Here is a 20,179-nt window from a genome sequence, read left to right on the forward strand (position 1 = left end):
ATCTTTTAAAACAAATTAAAAACAAACCTGTGACAAATGTGGACACCCACTAAAGCTTCTAAAATGCATTTCAGCTATACCAAAAATGAGGTCTAATGGAAAGACAACCAGGAGTAAATAAAAGCGGTCGATCTGTTTTCTCATTTCCTCTCTTCATTATCCCCTCATTAAGCTGTGCTCTTCACACTCCAGACCAGTGGGTGGCGGAACGGCACTCTTTAAGTTGGTTTCCCAAACCGGCAAACACTGAAGAAGAGGAGACGAGCTCTGAACAACAGCTGATTCAAAACAAAAGATTTGCAAAGTATTTGAACCTTCACGAATCAGTTTTTTAAACGATCACTATTTACAAGTGAAGAGATGCATTCAGACCAGCAGGAAGAACAGATACCTGTAAAAACTAAGTTTATTGAAGATTACTCTGAGAAACCTGTAAAAATGGAGTTTATTGAAGATTACAGTGAGAACAGGAGTAATCCTGATCAAGAATTCCTCAGAGTGAAGCTTGAAGAGACTGAAGAACAGATAGGTTGGTGTTTATTCTTGATTCTTCATTAATGATGCTGTGAAACATTAAAGTTATAAAACTTACGCAGTTTATTAATGGTTAGCCAGTCAACATATACATTCGTCATACAGGTATAAATTCTGATTTAGGCTACACGCCCTTAAAATCTGGATGAATTTCTTCTGCAGAACACTAAAGATTTTTTTTTTGTGTGTGAAAAATCCCTAAACAAAACAATGAGAGGTTAAAGAAATAATCCATAAATGCTTTGAACAACATGAGGTTGTATAAGTAATAGATTTGTTTGTGTGAAAAGGTTTGAACTATTCAATGAATGTCTTACTGCAAATGCAATGGTGCACAATACAACAAAATAACAAAGCTAACCATTTCTGTTAAAAGTGTGATTTTTTTCAGTCTTTGTTTGAACTCAAACTTTTACTTGTATGGTGTTAATATGTTTAGGCCCGTTCACAACAACTATTGTAACGACTGAGACAATCAGACATAGCCTAACTGTTTGTTGCATCCTACAAATAAGCTTTAAAGCCCACTTTTAGTAATTAAAAACATCCCCACAAAAGAGATAAGAGAGCAGAAAAGGCCTCAGTCACCAAGGTGACCATCAGATAAGATGGTTTTATTTCTGTGAAAAATGTTGCCATGTGGTAAAAACAGAGCCCATAGGAAAGAGAAACAGACCTTAACACTAGAAGTGCCATCGCGGTCATTTTGACCGTTTATAATTTTGTTAGACTTTGATTAAAAAAATAAATAAAATCCTGCTGGTAGCCTACTTGACTTTTTCTAAAAGTATTATAATTAACATATTTACCTATTTCGGCCATAGACAGTCATATTGACCGCACTGAATTTCGTGGTATTATTACATATACCAATACACACAACAATAAAATGTGGTAAAAAATACACAAAACATATTCCACGAATCCACAACAAATCATTTAAATGTAATGATATTCAGAACAGAACAAGAATGAAAAATAACTATAAACAAGCCAAAAGGAAATACTTTTAAAGCGAAAGTGAAAGTAAGCGACGTACACGTAACTCTCTAATTAGAATCAAAATGTTTCAACATTTGTGATGTATATGGATGGTAAACTATTCTTTATTATAGGCTTTGTACTTCACTCACGTTCCAGTATCGACGGAAAAAATCGCCCTCTTCACATGCGCAAAATGGTACGAATTGTACTAGGCTACTGACTATATAAACAGAGCAGTAGAATTTTTATATGTTAGGTTGACTTTTATTATTATATTTTATTATGGCTATAATGAACAGGCTGCAATGTCAAGATTGCAATGCTGGAATATGGTGTGTGTCTGTGTCGGCGGGCAGTTCTAGTAGTTATGGAATTCTGGCACTTCTAGTGTTAAAACAGACTTTGGTGCTTTAATTTGTAGATGAACTGATCTATAAATGAACATGCATTCTAGGACATTGTGTGTGATATTGTTAGCCTATAATGTATCTTGAATTTGTATTTATTTCATGCATGCTTTATGAGATACCTACTAGTTAATGTAACCCCACCTAAGAGGTGGGCAATATGGCAAAAATATCATATTATGATTAGGGATGTACCGATCTGACTTTTTCAGTCCCGATACCTGGGCTTTGTGTTTCTGTCGATACTCGATACCGTTATAATAATAATAATAATAATATAAATAATAATAAAAATAATAATAACTGTATACTTTCCACCTTATACATTCCTTCCACCATGTGGAAGAGACTAAAGGCACCAAACTTTCCTAACTAAGACAAAATAACATAGATGTAATGTATGAATTCTTATTTATTTGTTATAAAAAATTAATTTGTGCATTCAAATCTAAAACAGAATGTAATCTTAAACAGAATGTATTTATTAAAATAAATAAAATGTAGCCGCAGAAACAAAAGTGTAATTGGTTGAACATAAAATAGTAATCAAACAGTAACCAAACATTGTAAACATGTAAAAAACATATTAAGTGCAAAGTCCTGCAAACAGGAATTCAAAATAAAACATAGCAGCTGAACCTGAGAATAAACTAATAAAAAGTTGGTCAAACAACAACTTATTAATTAATTATTTGGTTATTAATACAAATAATGACCAACCATTGTAAACATGTAGTGCAGTGTCACACCACTCATGGCCTGTGAATGCTCACTTAATCAGCAATGTCAAATTCTTTCTCATGAAGACGAGCCTTTCTGCTCTCTCTGCTGTAAGTCTATTTCTCTTTTCATCCACAATGTTGGAAACTGTGCTGAACACTCTCTCGCTTTCTACACTAGTGCAGGGGGCACAGAGGTATTTTGTGGCAATGGCAGCCAAGCCAAGGTAATCGGTATTTGATGACTCCCCAGTACTGGTATGGGATGTCTGAGGCAGCATTGGTTTTCTCCGTAAGATATCCATGCAGTTGGACTGCAGGGCTCGAGCTTTTGCTGCACCGGGATCTTCACACTCCTCCACAATTTGGTCAAACTCTTGCATAAAGCTGCCCACTGCTGCTGCTGCTTCCACTCGAGGGACTTTTTCTTGTGGCTCTGTAGCCTCTGATGCTCCAGCTGTGCTGCTCCTCAAGTCTTCCTCTAGTTCCCCTGTCAGTGCATCTTTTGTATGCTTTGAGGATTGTGCACTTGTAAAGTATCTGAAACAGAAATAAAACATAAGCTACACTACCGTTCAAAAGTTTGGGGTCACTTTGAAATTTCCTTGTTTTCCATGAAAACATACATGAAATGAGTTTGAATAGGAAATATAGCAAAATGAATAGGAAATATAGTCGTTGACGAGGTTAGAAATAATGATTTTTAATTGAAATAATAATTGTGTCCTTCAAACTTTGCTTTTGTCAAAGAATGCTCCATTTGCAGCAATTACTGTCTTGCAGACCTTTGGCATTCTAGTATTCTAGTTGTCAATTTGTTGAGGTAATCTAAAAAGATTTCACCCCATGCTTTCTGAAGCACCTCCCACAAGTTGGATTGGCTTGATGGGCACTTTTTACGTACCATACGGTCAAGCTGCTCCCACAACAGCTCAATAGGGTTGAGATCCGGTGACTGTGCTGACCACTTCGTTATAGACAGAATACCAGCTGACTGCTTCTTCCCTAAATAGTTCTTGCATAGTATGGAGCTGTGCTTTGGGTCATTGTCCTGTTGTAGGAGGAAATTGGCTCCAATCAAGCACCATCCACAGGATATGGCATGGTGTTGCAAAATGGAGTGATAGCCTTCCTTCTTCAAGATCCCTTTTACCCTGTACAAATCTCCCACTTTACCACCACCAAAGCACACCCAGACCTTCACATTGCCTCCACCATGCCTGACAGATGGCGTCAAGCACTCCTCCAGCATCTTTTCATTTGGTCTGCATCTCACAAATGTTCTTCTTTGTGATCCGGACACCTCAAACTTAGATTTGTCTGTCCATAACACTTTTTCCAATCTTCCTCTGTCCAGTGTCTGTGTTCTTTTGCCCATCTGAATCTTTTCTTTTTATTGGCCAGTCGGAGATATGGCTTTTTCTTTGCAACTCTGCCTTGAAGGCCAGCATCCTGGAGTCGCCTCTTCACTGTTGACGTTGAGACTGGTGTTTTGCGGGTACTATTTATTGAAGCTGCTGGTTGAGGACCTGTGAGACGTCTGTTTCTCAAACCAGACACTCTAATGTATTTGTCCTCTTGCTCAGTTGTGCACCGGGGGTGGGGCCTCCCACTCCTCTTTCTATTCTGGTTAGAGCCAATTTGTGCTGTTCTGTGAAGGGAGTAGTACTCAGCATTGTACGAGATCTTCAGTTTCTTGGCAATTTCTCGCATGGAATAGCCTTCATTTCTCAGAACAAGAATAGACTGACGAGTTTCAGAAGAAAGTTCTTCGTTTCTGGCCATTTTGAGCCTGTAATCGAACCCACAATTGCTGATGCTCCAGATATTCAACTATAGTCTAAAGAAGGTAAGTTTCTTTACCAAAAAGGGTTACTAATTAGGGCTGCACGTTTTCAAGTTTTTCATTAACCGTTAACCGAGGCCCTTAGCGGTTAATACTCGGTTAACCATAGTGTGCGCCGCAACCCCGAGATAGGCGTAATTTGTGGGTGGGACATGTCCCCACCACTATTTTCTAAGGTCGATATTGTCCCCACTACTTTTGAAACATCTCGCGGCACGAATACCAATACAAATAAACAAAACATCTCCAGTTAACTAGCAGAGCATTCATTTCGTTCGTTTTTTTTTAGGCGATCTAGCGCTGAAATGTTTTGTTTTTTAAATCAAGTGATCAAAGTGCTCGTTGCCGCTGCGATCGAGAAGGGTCTTGTAAAACGTGCTGAGGTATTATTAATTCGTGGCCACGAAACAATTCACCTGAATATTCACCAATTCACAAAAAAAAAAAAAAAAAGCTGTACGAGAATAGTTGGCCTTCAATGAAGAGCTATCTTCACAGGTAAGAAAAACAGTTTAATAATTATTATTAATTCGTGGCCACGAAATAATTCACCTGAATATTCACCAATTCACAAAAAATAGGTCTTTAGCATTCACTAATTAATAGTATCAAACTTGGTCACGTTGTAATTCGTTAAATCAAAATGAGGGAGGGAATTAGTTCAACGTGTCCACGATTTATTAAAACGAGGGAACAAATAAGTCGTCGTAACAACTAATTATTTAGATCAGTGGACAGGGCGCATAAGAACAGTGAGAAAGCCCCGGCCGCGTGCGCGCGCACTCTCACCGCCTTCAAACAACACGAGCGCTGTATTGCTCTCTCTCCCTCGCGCATATCAACACAATAGCAAAAGGTCGGAAGAACGATTGTGTTTTATAGATTAGTAGTTTGTTCATATAAAGTGTTTGATTAGCAAGTACATGTTTAGGAAATGCATAATACAAATTGTATGGGTTAATGTAACGGTAAACGGACTCTGCGGGTAAAACTGTTGTGATGAAACTGCGCATGCGTGGGGTAAAACTGCTGGTGTAGAGCTGTGGCTCTGCGGCTCTGCAGACAGATATTATTGTGCTGCGATCAGTGGCGCGGATACTATGTTTGTTTCTGGCTCGCGCACAGCATTCACTCTCGGACGCGCGCTTTCTTTGCCCGATTCATATTAGAAAACTGGTCTAGCGGTCTCTGGTCGTGCAAAAATGTATTACAACTAAATTCAATGCACGCCATTGACGCCACTTAACCGAGCAACATGTTTCACTCGGTTACACAATTTTTAACGGTTAATCGGTTAACCATAGACACCCCTATTTCTAATGATCAATTAGCCTTTTAAAATGATAAACTTGGATTAGCAAACACAACGTGCCATTGGAACACAGGACTCTGATGGTTGCTGATAATGGGCTTCTGTACGCCAATGTAGATATTCCATTACAAATCAGCCATTTCCAGCTACAATAGTCATATACAACATTAACAATGTCTACACTGTATTTCTGATCAATTTGATGTAATTTGAATGGACAAAAAATGTTCTTTTCTTTCAAAAACATGGAAATTTCGAAGTGACCCCAAAGTGACCCCATCTGGCTGGAAAAGAAAGGCTCCAATCACTCCCTCCGGCCTCTTTCGTGACTTTGTGGAGTCAGTTACTGAGCATTTCTCTGAGGCGCAGAAGCGCGAAGGCTATAAGTCACGAATATTGCTGCCAGTTCCAGCCCTCGTCGAGGTCTCTCTCTTCGTTGGCACCTCGTCCTGCCTAAGATCGGCTGAGCAGCCCAAAAAAAAACGGCTCTGCCCTGAGCCAGATCTTCGCCATAGGCAGTGGACAGGACCGGGAATGTAGCATCACGGACCACGGAAAGCGGACCATCCAAAGAAGGAGAGTTGTGGGCCCCGCCCCCAAGCGCTGTGTTCTGCATCATGTCCCCTCTGTTCCTGTAGGTGACATTTGCAATGTTTGTGTGAGCCCCACAATAAGAGCACATATCCCTCACATATCCATTCCTTCTCATACACTCACCACTGTGTCACTTGCCCTACCCCAAGAAGCACGGAGTCACAGTCTGATCTATATTGGCCTCCCGATGAAAAAACGCGAGAGTGCCAATGTTCCTCCGCCATGCATGACCCCACTCGTGCCCGATCGGCAGCCAGCCTGGCTGGGGCAGGGCTCCAGTCGCCTCTGCGCTCTGAGATGGGAAGTTTTTACAAAATGGTGCCAGGACATTGATTTTGAACCAGGATCTGTTCCATGTTTGATCTTTTGCACTTTCTACAGCACAGAATGGATTTGGAGACTGGAGACTTACACACGTTCTCAGTGAACGACGATTGCATCTGTTTCAGACCTGGCAACTGCAGCATCACTCTCCGGCTAAGATCTTGCTATGTTCCAAGAGCACAGACCTTGGTATTTTCTAAGAGCACATGTTTTTTCCCTGCCCGCCTTATCTGCTGAGCCGTCAGCCTCACTGACGCTCAGAGCACTGTTTGCCCTGTCAGGGCTTTTTGGATGTATGTGGATCGCTTGGCCGCCTTTCGTCAGTGGGCTCAGCTGTTCGCGTGCTTTGGTGGATGTACTAAGGGATGTGCTGTCTCAAAACAGACCTTATCACTAGACGCTATTGTATTGGCTTACGAATGCCAGGGGAAAGATTGTCCCCTTAACATCAGGGCTCATTTGACGAGGGCTATAGCCTCCTCCAGGGGCCTGGTTTAGAGGTATGTCTATCCAGGGTTGTGTGTATGTCTTGCTGTTGGCTGATCTTCTCAGAACACATTTGCCAGGTTTTACAAGCTGGATGTAGCCTACCGTCTGTAGCGTCACAAGTGCTTTTGGTAAGTTGAGTTTTTACTCATGTATTTTGAAAACTGTTATAACCAGCTATGGATTAGTTACTAATTTGTTATCGAATAATCTGTTCGTCCAGCTTGTAGCTTAGATTGGACATTTAGGGTAAACGTACCTATTAAGCTCAAGTACCCATTAAGCACAATCCCATCTTGGAGCTCAGATTATAAAAAGAATGAGCAATGTATTATCCTATTTGATGTATTAACCAATTGATGTGTTTGTTACTATATACCTCCTGTAATTTTAAACCAATCATACCATTGCACACTGAGATATGTGTATCCATGTGTTCACACTGTCTGGCGGCTATTTTGAAAGCTGTCTGAAAACTTTCACCAGAAGAGGAGCCCCTCAAATGTGCATTTTTTATATGTTTAAACATTTATTTTGAAGAAGTACGTCTTCTTATTGCAAAATTAAGAGATTAATGTTTAGACTTTTGCATATTATAACCTGGAACCTGGATGTGGGAAATAATTACAGTTAGATCTAAAGGATAGTTTTAGCAACATAGCCCAGATGCTACGAACATAGCTAGCTTACTAGCTGTATAAGATTGTGTGCTACATTAATATATTACTTCACAGGCATTAATGGCTTGTACTTTTAAATCCATAATATTATAATTTTACATTTTATTGATAGTCTGTGGTTTTAAACTGCTGTAATTTTTAAAGAATTCATATTATTGTTAGGTGAGCTTAAAGGGTGCACTACTATGACAATCACACAGCTTCAGTGTGACATCAATTAGAAAAAGCATAATTTCATAGATATTGTCAATTATAGTTGTTCATATTAAAATTGGTATAAACTTAATACATTACCTAGATTATTAATTTAGCTAAATATTTTCCTTTAAATTTAATTTAATATTTATTAATTAAAAATTGTTTTTGCTCCAATTAAGCACAGTGTGTGCTCCCTTTAAGCTCATCCACATTGAACGTCCATGTAAATACTTCATAATCAGAATTTAAATATTAGCTGATGGTTGTCACTGTTAATCTTCAAAAAAATTATTAATAAATTACTTTCACAGTCGTAAGATGACAAAAGCTAGACGAAACTATAGTGTATGCCCAAAAATGAAAGAGGCATGTCATCTATACAAAGAAAGAGCCATCAGAAACCTGTCGTATCTGTCCAAGAAGTTTGGAGTAGACAGGAAAGCTCTGACCCAGAGAGTTAAAGGGATACTCCACTTTTTTTTGGAAATAAGCTCATTTTACAACTCCCCCAGAGTTAAACAGTTGAGTTTTACCATTTTCGAATCCATTCAGCCGATCTCCGGGTCTGGCGGTACCACTTTTAGCATAGCTTAGCATAGATAGATCATTAAATCAGACAAGACCATTAGCATCTCTCTCAAAAAAAATGACCAAAGAGTTTCGATATTTTTCCTATTTAAAACTTGACTCTTCTGTAGTTACATCGTGTACTAAGACCGACGGAAAATTAAAAGTTGCGATTTTGAGAGTATAGTTCCTAGCCATATCAGCCTAGAAAATCACAACTTTACATTTTCCGTCGGTCTTAGTACACGATGTAACTACAGAAGAGACAAGTTTTAAATAGGATAAATATCGAAACTCTCTGGTCATTTTTTTGAGAGAGATGCTAATGGTCCTGTCCGGTTTAATTAATTATGCTAAAAGTATACTGCCAGACCCGGAGATCGGCTGAATGGATTCGAAAACGGTAAAACTCAACTGTTTAACTCTGGGGGAGTTGTAAAATGAGCCTATTTCCAAAAAAAAAGTGGAGTATCCCTTTAAGGAGCACATTGGTTTGTTTTGTTATTTGATTTTTCAATATGTGTTACCAGAACGTGGACTAGTCTAGATGTTGCAATGAGTTTGAATGGCACGTCACTATGAATAGGATAGGCTACCTGATCAAATTGAATGCCTTGTTGCTTGATTTTAGTGTTCTGTTTTTTTGTGATTGACTCTGTGCCTTCAAATAAAACTTTTTTCAATTATTCCTTAAAAAGGTTGTTTAAAATAAACAAGAATTTTTAATAAAACTTGTTGTGAGCTTATTGGGAACAGGGGTGTGCTTAAAGGGTACAAAACGTACCCATTAAGCACAGCCAGACTTTTTATATTTAATGATGTACATCTTAATTGAAATACTTTTGTCATTTAAAATAAAATGAAATATTATAGTGTGAGAGATTAATATTTTATTTTAAAATAACTTCTTGTACTAAAACCAATATCTTGTGCACTAAAAATGTCTCAATGTAGATTTTAGTGAGCTTAATAGGTACGTTTACCCTAAGGGACTTCGCAATGTGAGCAACAGGTAGAGACAATCAAGAATATAATGGGTTTTAATAAATGAAACTACGAATACACGTGACTACAGTTAAACACGGAATATATATATATACAACAGGATAATGGCAGTAAACAATGAAGGAGAATGAGAGAGTGAGGGGAATAGAGAGAGATCACAGAATGATCACAGTATGGCAAAATCACAGACAAAGTAACCTTTGAGAGACGACAAGAAATCAAATTACAGCAGGGGCGAACACTCTTAATGCATTAAAAGCTCGATAAAGCTAATACTTGCATATGGTTCTTTTTGTGTTGCTGAGGAAAGAAGGCACGTGTGTCGGTCTTTCCGAGCTGGGCGTGCTCTCTCGTTTCTTCCGGGGCGAGCATAGTCGTGTGGAGTTTAAAGCCAAGGTCCATTGAAAGTGATGTTACCAAAGAAATCATTCAGGCCAAGTTAATTTCACTCGTAGGTGGAAATGGACAAAGGAGAATATGAAAAACAAAGACTGAAGACTAAAACAAAGCTGAAAAGAAAACCGAAGTGAAGAAAACTGAAGAGGATAGCTGAGGTGAATAGCCTAACTGAAGTGGGGAGAAACTAAATGTCCCGTCCTCTTAAGTAAATCCTCGTTCACACCTCCTTTTGGGTGAATGACAAATCACCTTCAAAGATTCTCGAGTGGGAAGAGTTTCTTTGTCCTGTCATTTCTACTCCAGAAAAATGGTACACACAGAATAATACATTTTACTGTAGTCTCCTATATATGTTTAGCTCAGTCAGACAGAGACAGTTAACGAGATACCAAGAACTGTATGTAAAGAAGGTGGAAATACAAAGTTACATTCGTATGCATGACTATGAGCACTTAGAGTTCACTCCTATAACTAGAAAATCATAAACTAAGCTAATATGAACTGGGAAACTGGGAGTATTTCGTACACATTTGACAGGCTTATATTCTAAGTTTAATGTTTAAAGTTTGTGTATGTGTGTGCGTGAATGTGCAGAGAGTTCGCAATCTCCCTGGGTCAGAGGAGTGATTCCGATCTCTTTGAAGCTGGCCAACGTGACTCGTGAGGAATGTCTGTTGTTCTGGGGACACTCCGCGGGCCCATAAAAAAAGTCAGAGGGGCAATTTGGCCTAGACTCTCGGGCGTTAGGCCATGATTTGCATCTGACGAGTCAGGAGGTTGAAAGCTTTAGGAATCTTAGCAAAGAATGTGTTCAGAAGGAAAGAATGAAAGAATCATGATTCTTGTCCATCCGCTACAAAGCCTTACAAATTCACAAAATATAAAATAAAAAAAGGATGGTAGACATTTAGGCCAAACATTTAGGCCTTTTTTTTTTCTTTTCAAAAAAGCACTAAAGTACAAAGTGAGAGGAAGCAATATATCAGTAAGGTTGTCAAAAATTGTCATTCAACAAGAAATTGTTGCTACTATTCTGTTCTTCTCATTAAATAGAATATTGATAAATAATATTACACTATAGCATTATTTTCAGGGCTCGCCAATAAGGACTGCCCGACGACCCCGGGTCAGCAAGAACAAACGGCAAGACCCATGTCTAACAACACTTGAGACAGTCATAAATCCTCCCAGCTATTAATTAATTATAACAAGTCATGATTGATTATTAATATTTCTTTTGAGCTAATTGGTTACACTACCTTAGAGCAAATGTTTACTTTTGTGGATTACAAATGTTGATGATTTACTGAAAATTGTAACTTTTTAACTTTCATTCTAGACCTGACGGTAGACATTAAGGAGAGTGAAGAACTGGATGAAGCGGAGGAGGAACATCGTGTCAAAACTGAAGAAAACTCTTTGAGTTGCTCACAGACCGGAAGTAAACTTGTAGTGGGAAAAAGCTTCCCATACAAACAAAGTCTTAAAGATCACATGACAGTTCATGGTGAAGAGAAGCCGCACACATGTGATCAGTGTGGGAAGAGTTTTTCACAAGGATACCTTAAGTTTCACATGAAAATCCACACCGGAGAGAAGCCGCACACATGTGATCAGTGTGGGAAGAGTTTCACATTAAAAGGAACCCTTAATAATCACATGAAAATCCACACCGGAGAGAAGCCGCACACATGCAACCAGTGTGGCAAGAGTTTTACACAAAAAGGAAACCTTAAAGAACACCTTAAAATCCACACTGTAAAAAAGCCACACACATGTGATCAGTGTGGGAAGAGTTTCACACTAAAAGAACAGCTTACGAGACACATTGAAATCCATACTGAAGAGAGGCCTTATAAATGTGATCAGTGTGGAAGGACTTTCATATATAAGGAAATACTTCAAGACCACATGAAAGTTCATAATGGAGAGAAGCTGCACACATGTGATCAATGCGGGAAAAGTTTTTCCCTAAAATCCACCCTAAACAGACACAAGAAAATCCACACTGGAGAGAAGCCACACAAATGTGATCAATGCGGTAAGAGTTTCGCAATTTTATCAAAGCTTATGTATCATGTGAAAATCCACACTGGAGAGAAGCCACACAAATGTAAACAATGCGGGAAGAGTTTCACAATTTTATCAAAGCTTATGTATCATATGAAAATCCACACCGAAGAGAAGCCTACATGTGATCAGTGCGGGAAGACTTTCACGCGAAAAGCATACCTTAAGGATCACATGAAAATCCACACTGGAGAGAGGCCTTATAAATGTGATCAATGTGAGAAGAGTTTCATATTTAAGCAAAGTTTTCAAGACCACATGAAAGTTCATAGTGGAGAGAAGCCGCACACATGTGATCAATGCGGGAAAAGTTTTGCTCTAAAAAATCTCCTAAACGGACACAAGAAAATCCACACTGCAGAGAAGCCACACAAATGTGATCAATGTGGGAAGAGTTTCACAGTTATATCAAAGCTTATGTATCACATGAAAATCCACACCGGAGAGAAGCCACACACATGTGATCAGTGTGGGAAGAGTTTCACACTAAAAGGGGTCCTTAAGGATCATATGAAAATCCACACCGGAGAGAAGCCGCACACATGTGATCAGTGCGGGAAGAGTTTCACACGAAAAGGAGGCCTTAAGGAACACATGAAAATACATACAGGAGTGAAGCCGTACACATGTAATCAGTGCGGGAAGAGTTTCAGATTCACATGTTCATTTCAAGTACATCTACATTCTCATTCTGGAGAAAAACCATTTAACTGTAATCAGTGCAGTAAAAAATTTCCTTCGGCAGGTTCCCTGAAGAAGCACATGAACGTTCATTCAAAGGGGAAGTCTTACGTGTGTTGGTGTGGAAAGGGATTTTCATGGCCGAATGGTTTAAAAGTACACCAGAAAAAACACAGTGGTGAGAAGAATCGTGTGTTCTTTGTTTGTGGAAAAAGCTATTTTACAGAGGGTGAAATGAAGCGGCACCAGAAGAGAAGCTGCACACAAAAAAGACTCCTTAAGGATCACATGAAAATCCACACCGGAAAGAAGCCGCACACATGCTATCAGTGCAGGAAGAGTTTCAGAAGTGTTCGAGCTTTGAAATTACATCTGTGTTCTCATTCTGGAGAAAGAAAGACGCACAAGAAAGTTGATACAAAGGGGAAGCTTTACACGTGTTCTGCTTGTGAAAAAAGTTTTACACGACTGAGCGCTTTTAAAGTACACCAGAAAACACATACCAGTGTGAAAGACATGAAAACCTGAAAACTGAAACAGAGAATTCACCTTGGAGAAGAACATTTCAAGTGTTCACACTGTGACAGGAGATTTAGTCCACCAGGACAACTGAAAATACATAAAAGCATCCACATCGAAGAGAAGCCATTTCACTGTATTTCTTGTAAAAAAAAAAAAATTTAAATACCCTATCTGAACAGGAACTTTGTTTTCAGACCTTATTAGCCAAATGTAACACAATGTTATGGCAATCTGAGCCATTTTCTGTTCTTCGCCATTTCCACAAGAGTGTGATGCAAAGGATATAATGCATGAATCCATAACATGCCTTGTAAAGCTTTACTTTTTCTTTGTCTTGTTACATTTCAGAATTCAAAATCAAAAACTATTTTGCACCTTTTTACATTCCAAAAACAAGAATATTTTTCCACGGTCGAAAGTACTGTATGTTGCCTGACGTCGTCATACTCAGATTCTAGTCAGAATATGAGTCTGATACTGCTCCATTAGGCTGTGATTATGGGGCCGAACCAGGAAAGAAAATGTCTCTGCACTCAATTGGATAGACCTACAACCAATCAGACCAACAGAGTAAGTGACGGATGTTCTTCATTCATGTTTCTGAACGACAAATGCCTTGATCGCGGTTCTCTGTTCCTCTTTTAAAACTAAAACTAATGTGCTGTCGATATAACAGAAGCAATGGCGGAATCTACACACATGATGTTTTATAAACAAAGTTCAGGAGGAGCACGTTCAAATAATCAATCCAATCAACTTGTCATCAAACAATTACCATGTCTACCTTATCAGCATGAGAGGAAGCATATATTTATTCACTCTGTCAACTCACTTAACATTCCTTTACAGTTTCCAGCATCCCTCCACTCACTCTCACTCATAAAGCCCGCCCTGACAATTTGATTGGTCCGAACAATTTTTGTTCAGGCATAATAGCTCCTCAATGGATCAAGTCCAGACCGAACTTCCCGACCTAAAAATTTTGTGGGCGAGGCTAAGTTCAGCTGGCATCCAGGCTAATGTTTAGCACCAACCCTTCCTTCTTCCTTCTTCTTCAGAATTATTACGCATACGTAACGCTATAACATTTTTCCACTCTCTTTGTTTGGGGTTTGTGATATGCTGGGGTGCCAGACAGGATTTCTGTCATTAATTAAAGTTCAATTTAAGAAAAACTTATAAAGGTCTTGTGTAGTCTGATTTAACTTTAACAAAACCAGGTCACCTAATGAGATAAGAATTTTACACCAGTAATTAATATAATAATACATATAATAATCATTCTTAAATAGACCATAACCATTCAATACGACAGGACGCATACAATTACATTAAAAAAAATATTTTCAAAAGATCCACTAGCGTTTCAAAATTGTGTTTCTGGTTAAAGCTGCAGGAGGTAACTTTTGTAAAAATGTATTTTTTACATATTTGTTAAACCTGTCATTATATCCTGACTAGAATATGAAGACTATGAGACAAATAGTCTGTGAAAAAATCAAGCTCCTCCCAGTGGTCCTATTGCCATTTGTGGGAAATACACTGCTCCCGGTCAGAAACAACCAATCAGAGCCTGGAGGAATGTCTTAGCAGTGTCAATCAAGCTTGTGTACACGCTGATCACACCACTCTCTTGCACAGTGCGTACCGTCGATCAAAATCAAGAATGCCGGTGTGCCCAGGGTGGCAGGGTTTCATATTTTGAAGCTTCCCCGGGCGCCGCCATTGATTAGCGGACCCCCACCTGCTGTTAGCATTCCATTGACTCCCATTCATTTTGGTCACTTTGACAGCGAATAACTTTACATCCGAGGCATTTAAAGACTCCATTTGTCCATTATTTCTAAAGAAACACGAAAATGTATAAAATGCTCCATTACCTTGTATCTTACGTTATGGCCCCGTAGAAGCAATTTGTGTAAAAATAGGCTAACGATTGCGTCATAACCACGCGACTCTCTGTCGCACAGTAGAGAGATTACCGTGTGGACAGAAGGAGAAGCTTGGGGGCAATCGGGGGGACGTGGAGGCAAAATGACAAAATAATTAATCAGAATACTTAGCAAAAGTTTCTCCTGCTCCTAGCTCATGGACACCTCCTACTCACACTCTCCGTCTCTGCAAGTTTCGGAAGGGAATGATTCAGATTTCTCTTGGCACAGCTACTAAAAGTCAGACGGGTTGCTCACGTCACATCTACGTCGTCAAGCTCAGTTTGAGTCTAGGCAGTACGCTTTACCACCAGGAAGTGAGATCTTCCAATTGACTTAACTTGTCTCCGTTGAATCCAATGGGGTCGCTGTGTCCAGTTTATATACTGTCTATGGGACTAACATTGACACTATAGGCGTGATGCTAACTCATTGGCGCACACGTCAGAGGCGCCCGCGCCATTGGATGTGCAGCTGCCGTTGCACAGCCAATGAGTGAGCCAAATATTATTTTTATCAAATCTATTTATTATTTTTAATATTCAGACAAATATTTTTATTTTGCGGTTAAATTAGGAATTATGCAGGATTTCAAAAAAATGCGACATTTTGTTGATTTTGCATTGTATTCAGCGATCGCGGAGTCACGAAAAACTGGAGAGACTGATAATATTCATAACAGAACAAGAATAAAAAAAAAACTATAAACAAGCCAAAATGAAATAATTTAAAGCAAAAGTGTAAGTAAGCGGCGTTGGGCTCCCATATCTGTCTCATTAGAATCAAAATGTTTCATCATTCGCGATTTATTTGGATGGTAAACTATTCTTTATTATAGGCTTTATTTAATGTTTTGTGACAGTTTGTTTTCAGAAGTTTTTAAGAGTTAGTAAAAGAGTAAAGAAAAACTTAAAACTTTTTAAGTATCTATTTTTTATTAAGTGTTTATTTGTATTGTTGTATAATCGCAAGGAAATGCAATTACCTGCCTCCTTGCTTATTGTAGATGCCTTTTTGTCACATATTTAGCCAATGTATTGGATATAATGCATTGCATTCAATGTTGTTATTTATTTTGGTTGTAAAAGATGGCTTATATTGTTTTGGCTTAGATGTAAAGTAATTGATTATGTATGTATATATGACTGTGTTGAGAGGAGCAGAAAAGTGTGACTATTATGTGTGTGCACTAGAGGACTCCTAGAACTTTAAATGAACTCAGCCATCTTAGTTGAGTTTACTGGACTTCAAGGACATGAAGGGGTGGACCGCTTGCACCTGCCTGGAGAAGGATCTGGGAAACTTTGGAGGAGTGACAACCTAACGCCTGTTGTAAACAACAGGAGTATAAAAGACTGATGAACTGACTGCCTCGTGGGATACTGATACTGCCAAGACGCCCAGAGCTGAGGACAAGAAACCCCAAGCAGAAGATTAAAAGCCCAGAGCTTACTACACCTTTGATTCAAACGTGATTATTGTATTTTATACTTAAACAATGAAGTTCTATTTGCCATTATATTTTTGTTTATTATAAAAAGAAAAGTAACCAATTAAAATAAATTTAATTGATTACAAAATCTGCCTACTGAGACTTAGATTTATGATGCTGGAAGACTTTTTATGAGAACATAGGCTTACCACAGATAAGTCTTCTGACCAAATTGTAAATACCTTATGAATGCTTATGGTTTAGGTCAGATTTGACTTTCTTCTCACTTTTCTCGTCTTATTACCGGTAAACTGTGCTCTTCACACTCCAGACCAGTGGGTGGCGGCACTCTTTAAGTTGATTTCACAAACCGGCAAACACTGAAGAAGAGGAGATGAGCTCTGAACAACAGCTGATTCAAAACAAAAGATTTGCAAAGTATTTGAACCTTCACGAAGCGGTTTTTTAAACGATCACTATTTACAAGTGAAGAGATGGATTCAGACCAGCAGGAAGAACAGAAACCTGTAAAAATGGAGTTTATTGAAGATTACAGTGAGAACAGGAGTGATCCTGATCAAGAACCCCTCAGAGTGAAGCTTGAAGAGACTGAAGAACAGATAGGTTGGTGTTTATTTTTGGTTCTTCATTAATGATGCTGTGAAACATATAGCCTAAGTTATAAAACTGTAGCAGTTCTTTAATGGTTACTTAGCCAGTCAACATATCCATTCAATCATACAGGTATAAATTCTGATATAATTTACACGTCCTTAACTTAAATCTGGATGAATTTCTTCTTCTGCAGAACACTAAAGATGTTTTGTGTGTGTGCGTGCGTGCGTGCGTGCGTGTGTGTGTGTGTGGGAAAAAATACCGAAAGGTGTGAAAGAGGGTAAATAAATAGGGTAAACGTACCTATTAAGCTCAAGTACCCATTAAGCACACTACCATCTTGGAGCTCAGATTATAAAAAGAAACAGCAATGTATTATCCTATTTGATGTATTAACCAATTGATGTGTTTGTTACTATATACCTCCTGTAATTTTAAACCAATCAGACCATTGCACACTGAGATATGTGTGTCCATGTGTTCACACTGTCTGGCGGCTATTTTCAAAGCTGTCTGAAAACTTTCACCAGAAGAGGAGCCCCTCAGATGTGCATTTTTTATATGTTTAAGCCTTTATTTTGAAGAAGTACATCTTCTTATTGCAAAATTAAGAGATTAATGTTTAGACTTTTGAATATTATAACCTGGAACCTGGATGTGGGAAATAATTACAGTTAGATCTAAAAGATAGTTTTAGCAACATAGCCCAGATGCTACGAACATAGCTAGCTTACTAGCTGTATAAGATTGTGTGCTACATTAATATATTACTTCACAGGAATTAATGGCTTGTACTTTTAAATCCATAATATTATAATTTTACATTTTATTGATAGTCTGTGGTTTTAAACTGCTGTAATTTTTAAAGAATTCATATTATTGTTAGGTGAGCTTAAAGGGTGCACTACTATGACAATCACACAGCTTCAGTGTGACATCAATTAGAAAAAGCATAATTTCATAGATATTGTCTATAATAGTTGTTCATATTAAAATTGGTATAAACTTAATACATTACCTAGATTATTAATTTAGCTAAATATTTTCCTTTAAATTTTAATTTAATATTTATTAATTAAAAAATGTTTTTGCTCCAATTAAGCACAGTGTGTGCTCCCTTTAAGCTCACCCACATTATACGTCTATGTAAATACTTAATAATCAGAATTTAAATATTAACTGATGGTTGTCACTATGTTAATCTTCAAAAAAATTATTAATAAACTTATTTTCACAGTCTTAAGATGACAAAAGCTAGACGAAACTATAGTGTATGCCCAAAGATGAAAGAGGCATGTCATACAAAGAAGGAGCCATCAGAAACCTGTCGTATCTGTCCAAGAAGTTTGGAGTAGACAGGAAAGCTCTGACCCAGAGAGTTAAAGGGATACTCCACTTTTTTTGGAAATAAGCTCATTTTACAACTCCCCCAGAGTTAAACAGTTGAGTTTTACCGTTTTCGAATCCATTCAGCCGATCTCCGGGTCTGGCGGTACCACTTTTAGCATAGCTTAGCAAATGAATTGAACCGGACAAGACCATTAGCATCTCTCTCAAAAAAATTACCAAAGAGTTTCGATATTTTTCCTATTTAAAACTTGACTCTTCTGTAGTTACATCGTGTACTAAGACGGACGGAAAATGAAAAGGTGCGATTTTGAGAGTATAGTTCCTAGCCATATCAGCCTAGAAAATTTAAACTTTACATTTTCTGTCGGTCTTATTACACGATGTAACTACAGAAGAGTCGAGTTTTAAATAGGAAAAATATCGAAACTCTTTGGTCATTTTTTTGAGAGAGATGCTAATGGTCTTGTCCGGTTCAATTCATTATGCTAAGCTATGCTAAAAGTGGTACCGCCAGACCCAGAGATCGGCTGAATGGATTCGAAAACGGTAAAACTCAACTGTTTAACTCTGGGGGAGTTGTAAAATGAGCCAATTTCCAAAAAAAGTGGAGTATCCCTTTAAGGAGCACATTGGTTTGTTTTGTTATTTGATTTTTCAATATGGGTTACATAGCTGAACGTGGACTAGTCTAGATGTTGCAATGAGTTTGAATGACACGTCACTATGAATAGGATAGGCTACCTGATCAAATTGAATGCCTTGTTGCTTGATTTTAGTGTTCTGTTTTTTTGTGATTGACTCTGTACCTTCAAATAAAACTTTTTTCAATTATTCCTTAAAAAGGTTGTTTAAAATAAACAAGATTTTTTAATAAAACTTGTTGTGAGCTTATTGGGAACAGGGGTGTGCTTAAAGGGTACAAAATGTACCCATTAAGCACAGCCAGACTTTTTATATTTAATGATGTACATCTTAATTGAAATACTTTTGTCATTTAAAATAAAATGAAATATTATAGTGTGAGAGATTAATATTTTATTTTAAAATAACTTCTTGTACTAAAACCAATATCTTGTGCACTAAAAATGTCTCAATGTAGATTTTGGTGAGCTTAATAGGTACGTTTACCCTAATGCATCTGCTAAATGCTTTGAACAAGTATAAATAACACTTTTTTTTGTGCGAACATCATTGTACTATTCAATGAATGTCTTACTGCAAATGCAATATGGTGCACTGCACAATACAACAAAATGACTAAGCAAACCATTTCTGTTAAAAGTAAGTTTTTTTTCAGTCTTTCTTTGAACTCAAACTTTTAATTGTATGGTGTTAATAAGTGTTAGGCTCGTTCACAACAAGAATGTTAAAGGTGGTATCAGCGATTTCAGGCCCAAACAATGATCACATTCATCTAATCTTTCCTAACGATCCGCTAGCTGGCCGCCCCATAAGCAGGCCATCAAAAAAACGCGTCTCTGTAGGCAGCCTAGGCTCTGAGATCTGCACACAAAAACAAATGG

At 38.0% G+C, this 20,179-nt stretch overlaps 2 protein-coding genes across 2 annotated transcripts in view; both read left to right on the forward strand.

Moving 5' to 3' along the window:
* Positions 1-172: 172 nt before the first annotated feature.
* Positions 173-14,507, forward strand: LOC308701692 (uncharacterized protein). The gene is made up of 2 exons (XM_081384093.1): positions 173-529; positions 11,395-14,507. Exons 1-2 carry the CDS (start codon positions 361-363, stop codon positions 13,332-13,334), a joined length of 2,109 nt encoding a protein of 702 aa, XP_081240219.1. The 5' UTR covers positions 173-360; the 3' UTR covers positions 13,335-14,507.
* A 2,549-nt stretch (positions 14,508-17,056) lies between these two features.
* LOC308701539 (uncharacterized protein) overlaps positions 17,057-20,179 on the forward strand; it is a 28,861-nt gene continuing 25,738 nt past the window's right edge. The window contains exon 1 of the mRNA XM_081383887.1: positions 17,057-17,315. Coding sequence (XP_081240013.1) covers positions 17,186-17,315 — 130 coding nt within the window. The 5' untranslated portion in view covers positions 17,057-17,185. The remainder of the gene's footprint in view (positions 17,316-20,179) is intronic.

Source organism: Scardinius erythrophthalmus (assembly GCF_964197995.2).
Source record: "Scardinius erythrophthalmus genome assembly, chromosome: 14".
Lineage (NCBI taxonomy): Eukaryota > Metazoa > Chordata > Actinopteri > Cypriniformes > Leuciscidae > Scardinius > Scardinius erythrophthalmus.